This window comes from Cynocephalus volans, chromosome 4 (genome assembly GCF_027409185.1).
Source record: "Cynocephalus volans isolate mCynVol1 chromosome 4, mCynVol1.pri, whole genome shotgun sequence".
NCBI classification, from domain to species: Eukaryota; Metazoa; Chordata; class Mammalia; order Dermoptera; family Cynocephalidae; genus Cynocephalus; species Cynocephalus volans.
In genome coordinates this window covers 72,262,355-72,270,278 of record NC_084463.1, presented here as the reverse complement: position 1 = coordinate 72,270,278, position 7,924 = coordinate 72,262,355, and the positions used below count along the sequence as shown (strand labels likewise).

At 34.5% G+C, this 7,924-nt stretch overlaps 1 protein-coding gene across 1 annotated transcript in view; it reads right to left on the bottom strand.

Moving 5' to 3' along the window:
* Positions 1–1,804: 1,804 nt before the first annotated feature.
* Positions 1,805–7,924, bottom strand: part of TMEM123 (transmembrane protein 123) — a 53,347-nt gene continuing 47,227 nt past the window's right edge. The window contains exon 8 of the mRNA XM_063094834.1: positions 1,805–3,876. Within this exon, the coding sequence (XP_062950904.1) occupies positions 3,852–3,876 (25 nt within the window). The 3' untranslated portion in view covers positions 1,805–3,851. The remainder of the gene's footprint in view (positions 3,877–7,924) is intronic.

The following is a 7,924-nucleotide window of genomic DNA, read 5'->3' as shown; positions in this document are numbered from 1 at the left end:
TTTTAAATAACCAGTCTTGGTTCTTTCTTCTGCTTAATCATTTCTGCTGTCGACACACTATATTGCATTTTTCATTTGATTCATTGTACTTTTTAGGTCCAGATTTTTAAAAATTTTATCAACCTATTAAACTTCTTTTTGTATTTATTGTTTCCCGATTTTCTTAAATTGTTTCTCTATATTTTCTTGGTTTGCTGAGCTTCCTTAGAATGGTTATTTTGAATTCTTTGTATTTTGTAGATCATTTCTTTAGGGTCAGCTGCTGGGGAATTACTGTGTTCTTTTGGTGCTGACATCTCCTTGGTTTTTCATGTTTCTTGTTTCCTTACATCGATGTCTGTATGTTTGGTGGAGCAGTCACCTCTTCCAGATTTTACAGGCTTGTTTCAGTGGGAAAAGACTTCCCCTGTGGGAGCATACAAGGGCAATGACTGAGTGGTGTGCAACAGTTCTGGTATCAGTGAGGGTACAGCAGTGTACTTTCATGCAGCTCTGTCAGCTGAGGTCAGTTTGGACATTGCAGGGATCCTCAGTGACCAATGCTATGTCTGCAGCAGAGGCAAGAGCTGTTGGGAGTCTTTGGTGGTGATGGTTCCCAGGGACTTCCTGATCTTTTTCTCTCACTGGGGAAGTTGTGTCTAAAGGGATCCTTCTGCGCACAGGGTTTGGCTTGTGGGCCCACTTGTGGTGGTGGCGGCACCAATGGTCGAGTGGCACCTTTGGAGTGGCCATGGAGCCGAGCATTTAAATCCAAGCAATCTGACTCCAGAGCCTACCTATAGGAGGATACTTTTAATTATGTAAAGATTTCTTCCAGACAGCATCCTTTTAACAGCAAGAAATATTTGTCATTCAAGATACAGTTAAATTATACTGAGTTGTAAAAAAGAAAAAATGTTAGAAATACTGTACATAAATGCATTTATAGTTGATTTATCTAGGGAATGGTAGATTTTTATTTCCACCATGAGTGCACCTTTTTCAAAAGTTCTGCCTAGCAGAATAAAGCAGAAGCTTCAAATGAAAGAAAGTTCTTTGACTAGTGGTTCTTAAGCTCAGAATCAGATTGCTGGGCTTCACCCATCCCCACTCCCAAGTTTCTGATTTAACAGATCTGGGTTGGGGCCCATCATCTTGCTGCTTGTCCAGGCAACCGCATGTGGAAGACCACAGCTTTACAGTTAGTGTCAGTTTAACAAATGCAACCTGCCCTTTTATTTTAGGCTTTTTCTAGGCTATTAACTTCTCTTCAGTTTAACGATGCCAAACAACACATATGAAACTCTTACATAGAGAACAAGTTTTATTCAAAAAATAGATCTTGATAACAATGAAATACCAAAAGCTGGTCATTATAATAAAAAGAAAAAGGTAACAGGAGTTTGCTTTTTTTTTCCTGAACATACAAAATTATCAGTATAGTATACTGCCAACTCTCATTTACCTGTATTTGAATTATTCCTTTTATGGATTATCCAAGGAAATACTAAAATCACAGATTAGCTTCTGCCTAATATTTAGACATACATGCGGATTGTTTTTATCTTCAAGTAAATACATTCTTAAGGAATGCAAACAAAATTGAGCATTTGCTTAAGTAAACATAATTAAGAAGATAAATTTATGCTTAGGAAACATATTTCAAAGCAAAATATTGTTTTGCATCACCATTTCCCTCCATTTTTGCAAATAACAAAAAAAATATGGCATTCAAAAGTAGTGGTATTTGAAAGTAACAAATTATACTACTTATAAAAAAGACATAACAGAGAAAAACACATAAGTAAATTATTTCAAACCCAAAACAGAGAAAAATTTCAAGGAAAATAATGACAAGTACTTAAAAAGTGGTTTTCTATCTTCAAAGTGCTAAAGAAACAATTATTCAAGAAAAACTTTAGGCCAGTCCACAAAGTTCTGACTGACTTGAAGTACTGAAACACTAAGAATGCAAGAGATAAAATTAGTAGTTAAATTTAAAAGCCCTCTTGGGGGGGGCGGGGCGGGCAAGGAAATGAAAACCATTGGTTCCATGAGCAGTTAGGGCCAAGTTAGTAACATACAACTCACTCATCAGCTTAAATGTATTTTCAAACTAATCTAAACATGTTTCATAAAATTTCCTTCATACTCCACGTGTTATTACATCCAATCATATCCATATTTATCAGGTCAATTGCTTATACAGCAATTAGAAACGATCCTTTAATGTAAGTATTCTTGATAGCTGGTATTCTCTGCAAACCAAAAGTTGATCGCAAAGATTTAATTTTATTCTATCAAATGTAGGTGGCATGTTCACTAGGACATCATAGCTCATTTTTAGACTTTCAGAAATTGGTGTGATTTACTTTGGCCCTCTAACATAGAAATACTATCTTAGTATTTATTGTGACTAAATACCTCTTTTGTTAAAATGTGACCCTGAGTTTTGAGTGTTGGAATATAAACTGTGAAACTAAAAACACTCCAATATACACTGGCTAATATCTGTGTCTCTACAATACTGTGCTTCTTCTCTTTTAACATAATGCATCTGAGAATACCTCCCTCTTCAGCAGTGAAGTAAGAGGAGTGGTCTGGGGGAATACCCAAATAAGGAAGCAGGAAATTTCCTATCTAAAAATTCCTTTCTTAAAACTTCATAAGAATTTATTCCAATATCTGTTGGTGCTAATTTCTATGTAAAAATGCCATTTTCCCAAATCTCTGAGCAAAATGAGTACACGAAAATGCATTGTTTTCTTCCTGCAGGTTAAATATCCTGGGGGTATTCCCACAATCCCTGGCTTAATAAACATAACATTAATCTACAGTTTTGACTCCACAGAATTCTAAATGTTGTTTTGGAAATCATATAAGGGACTTTTTTTTTTTTTTTAAGTTAGGTGTGTTTACACTCCATCAACAATTTCTAGATACTAAAAGCAGCTCTACATTTCTTAAAAAATATCCACTAAATATAACATTAGAATTAACAAATGAGAATGAAATAAAAGCAATTTCCAGTGGTGACAATATTCTCACAGTAGCAAATAATCTAACTTCTAGGAGGTTTTCCCTATAATGCTAGGATTATTTAATATTAACAACTAAGTCTTTAAAACATTACCATGTTACACACTGTGCAGTTTATCTAAATTATAGAGAAGAAAAGAAAATTATATCAACACTGAAAGCTCAAAAGAAGTTATTAATAAAAATACATATTCGCCAATGCTCCAGTGGATCTCTACCAGGGCTAGGCCCAGGTATTGCTTTGGATTTTATATGAAGATTTTTTTTCTGGTGTTTTGTTTCTAGACCAACTATTACACTTTAAAACATATACAATGTTGATCCGTTCTTAAATTGTGCTTCAGGCCAATTTGTATAATTTCTGTTGTGTGGCATTAGTCATTAGAATATATCCAGCACTGAAAAGCACTGAAGTTCTTTGTGTAAGCAACAAAGACACTCACAATCCTGAGTGCTATGACAAGCTCCTTATCTGTATGTCCAGATGGCATCCTGCCCTTCAGTGATGATGTCTTTCAATACTGGTCCTATGTGACCAATGCCACACACACAAAAAAAGAGAGATAGGACTTATTTGTCTTACTATGTATTCACTAAAAGTGAATATAACCATTGCGTTAACTATCTATAAGCTTCAAATGTTCACTAAAAAACCCAAACCAAACCCTTTTCACCTTTAGTAATCATGAAGAATCTTTACATATTTATGTAGTACATTGTATATTATATGCGTGGCCTATTTATACTATGTTCAAGAATATTGTTTTAAACTATTAACAAACCAAAATAAATTGATATGGCTGCAATCTTCTGTCCTTGGTCCTTAGATTTCCTTAAATGATGGCATCGTGTTCATCACTGTAATATATCAAAAGTTACAATTACTTTGTTTTGTATTTGTATCAAAACTACTTACATGTTCATATATGTAAGTAAAGATAGAAGTTTCAAGCTTCACAATCAAAATTAATGTCATTGCTCTCTGTAAGTTTCTTAAAAGTGACTGGTAAAATGGTGGTTAAGGATTCCAACAGGTTGTCAAACCTGCACTCAAATCTCTGCTCTGCTTTTTGGTGGCTATCTGACTTTTGACCAGTTTTAGCTATTATAATCCTCTTTTAAAAGAAAACAAACAAAAACAAAAAAAACCTCATATCATTTCTTGAGTATTTACTATGTGCTAGGTGTTATGTTACATACTTTATATCTATATCTCATTTATCATCACAGTAACCCTGTGCTGAGGCATTTTTCTTCATTATCCCACTTTGCAGACAGAAGTCAAGCATGCATGTGAACTCTTTTGTCCTCAGAGCCTGAGCTCTTGACCACACACACTATACTGCCTCGTTTATATAAGCATGAAAAGGCACCCTGCTAGTCAAAGGCAGAACCAGAATCAAACTAAGTCCGTCTGGGGCTGGGGGGAGAGAGAAGTGAGTTGCTATTCGGTGGCTATAAAATTTCAGTTATGCAAGATGTAAGTTCTAGAGATCTGCTGTACAACATTGTGCAAAAAGTGTATGATACATACACTTAAAAGTTTAAGAGGGTACATTTCTTGTCGAATGTTCTTACCACAATTGAAAGAAAAAACCCAAAAAACACCACAACTAAAATCCATCTCCCCAACCCCATCTTTTAACCATTTCACTCCACTCACTGTCTGTCCATTGTGACTCTGAGAAATAGGAGCTAAAATTTTAATCAGTGTTATTGTCCAATAAATGAAAATTAGAAATGCTCATTAATACTAGATACAGAAGATCTTGTTTCTTTAACGAGACAAATTTTAAGTTCTTAGCTATTGAATGCCATTTTTACAGTTTCAAAGGAAAAAGCTGGCTTTAAAATGGGACTATTTGTTTTAATGTAGAACTAAGAAAAACACAGCCAATTAAACTACAACACAGTACTCTCTCATCCCATAAACTGTAAGATGTATCCTAATTGCAGAAATGTTAAAATGTGGGGGGAAAAAGGGGTGAACTTTGACTTGACTAAGTATGGTGTTTTCATCATCTACTGACTCTCCTGTATGAAAATAAGACTCCTATGAGTGTGAAACTTCTAGAGTCTGTGCTTCCGCCAACATAATTCCAATACAGTATGGGGATTCTGGACTATGACTTCTTCCATAGGACATACAACATTATCTGGTCATGTACATGTGAAGAAAAATTAGCCCATGAAGCTAAAATTACATACTTTGTACTTAAGGCAGTTTAAAATTTTAAAATAGCACATCTTAATTTAATTGCTTCATTATTTAATAGCCTCAATCATATCAACAAATATTGATATAATAAAAAATGAATCGCATATAATTTACTAGAATAAAAATGTGCCTAATATTTAATTGATGAAGTTTACCAGGAAAAGATGATAAATATTTCTAGAAATACGTAGTAGTTTTTAAAAATATTTCAAACTTTAAAACATTATGTATTCTTTTGTATGTTGATCTTTAAAGGTTAGAATTAATGTTTTAAATATGCTTTTAATCTGACAAAACACCACTCTGATATTCTTTAAAGTGAGTTTGATATGATATACACAATATAACTTATTTAAATACAATTTTCTTCTTAAAATATCATTTTTAAGTGACAGTAATATAACTTTGCTAGATCCTATTTTCATTTTTGATATTTATTTAGAAGCTTACAATGAACTGAAAGTTTTGGAACCTTTCTGTGTTCTTATTTAGTACTTGTTATAAACATGCCAAGAAGTCTGATTTGCTTTTATACGTACTGAATCATACCTAGTGTCAAAAATGGAAGATTCCCTTCAATGGTCTATTCCATTTCCCAAAATGTGTTCCACACAATACTAAGTCCAAAAGATAGATAATTCTAGTTCTTCTTGAAAAAAATGGGAGAGGAGATTTATTCTTTCAACAATATTTCAGAGAAATATTTCATTCTGTATTCTCTCCTGGCAATTCATAATGTACATCAGCACATCAAAGGCTTAGAGAAGTCTTGTAGTAAATTGTTTTATTTTACTTTATTCAATCCAGCATTTCCCAAATGTTTCTGATATGGGAACTCTGTGTATGGGACACATATCTGTATAACAACTGTTAACCTACAGAGCAAATCTTGGAAAATGGTCATCTATTCTGTGTTATTTATAGACATTAACAATTAAAAGAATGATCTGGCTCTTGTACATTGTCAGTGGACTGAATGTTTGTGTCCCCCCCAAATTCATATGTTGGAACCCTAATCCCAATGTGATGGTATTCGGGGGTGGGGGCCTTTGGGAGGTTATTAGATCATGAGGGTGGAGCCCTCATGCATGCAATTAATGCCTGATATGGACTGAATTGTGTCCCCCAAGTTTTATGTATTACGAGCTTGATCTCCACTGTGACTGTTAAGGGAGTGGAAAATCCTGTTATGATAATTGAAAGATAGGGCCTTGAAGAGGTGATTAGATTCCAAGGATCATACCCCAATGAATGGATAAAAAGGAGAGCACAGGACAGTCTCTCTCTCTCTCTCTGCTCTGCCATGTGAGAACCCTGCATTACTGTCACCACCAAGGCCTTCACCAGATGTGTTTCCTGAACTTTGGACTTCCCAGCCTCTGAAACTGTAAGCAATACATTTTGTTTTCTTTATAAATTACCCAGTTCCAGGTATTTTGTTACAAGCAACAGAAACGGACTAATACAGTGCCCTTATAAGAAGAGGTCAGTGAGCACGTTAGCCTTCTTTCTGCCACGTGAGGATACAATGAAAAGTTGGCAGTCTGCAACCTAAAAGAAGGCCCTCATCAGAACTCACATGTGGGCACCCTGATCTTGGCCTTCCAGCTTCCAAAACAGTAAAAAATAAGTTATTTGTTGTTCAAGGCACCCAGTCTAGGGTAATTTGTTATATCAGCACAAACTAAGATAACATATGACTCTAAAGACTAAAACCAAGACAACTATCAGAGCAACAAAAATGAGGAGATGACACATCCAAAACCATAAGACATATAGAGCTATGTAGGGTAAACATGGATTGTTGATTGAGACTTCTTGACAAACCTCATCTAAAAATACAATGATAAAGTACTAACCATTCATTTAAATAATCAAAAAAATGAGGCTCTTAGAAGAATTTTACTTTCTTTGTCTTTCTCATGGAAAGCAAATACTTTTTTTTTTTTTCAAACCACGGATGCTATTTAGTACTACCAAAAGACACAAACAAACAAGGTCAATAGCCTGACGGTATCTGGTATTTCCTATGATCAGTGGTATAAGCAAGTGAAAACAGGTGGCTAAACTTTAGTCTCTGGTAAAAAATGTTTAACACTAGTAAAATACAAACATTTCTATAGGTACATACATCCATTTTCATTTGCAAATAATTATAATTACAAGCTTGTACAAAAACAATTTACTCTGGGCAGAGGGGTAATGGGAACATAACTCACACGTCTACTAATTATTCATCCTTGAGATGAATACTGGCTTAACTAATATTCTGGCATGATTATTAAAGACATGCAGAAATAATATTTTTTTTAAAAAGTCCTGACCAATCAAAACTTACATGGTCTTCTTTTGAAGAAGATATGTCTATTCAGGTCTTTTGTTCACATCACTAATCATCAGGGAAATGTAAACCAAAACCACATAAGATGTCACCTCATTATGGTTAGAATAGCTACCATCAAAAAGTCAAAAGCTAACAAGTGCTGGCAAGTATGTGGCAAAAAGGGAACCCTTTTCTTTTTTGGTGGGAATGTAAATTAGTACAGTCATTACGAAAAGCAGTATGGAGGTTCCTCAAAAAACTAAAAATTGAATTAACATATGATCCAGCAATCCCACTACTGGGTATATATCCAAAGGAAATGAAATCAGTATGTTGAGGAGATATCTGCACTCCCATGTTTACTG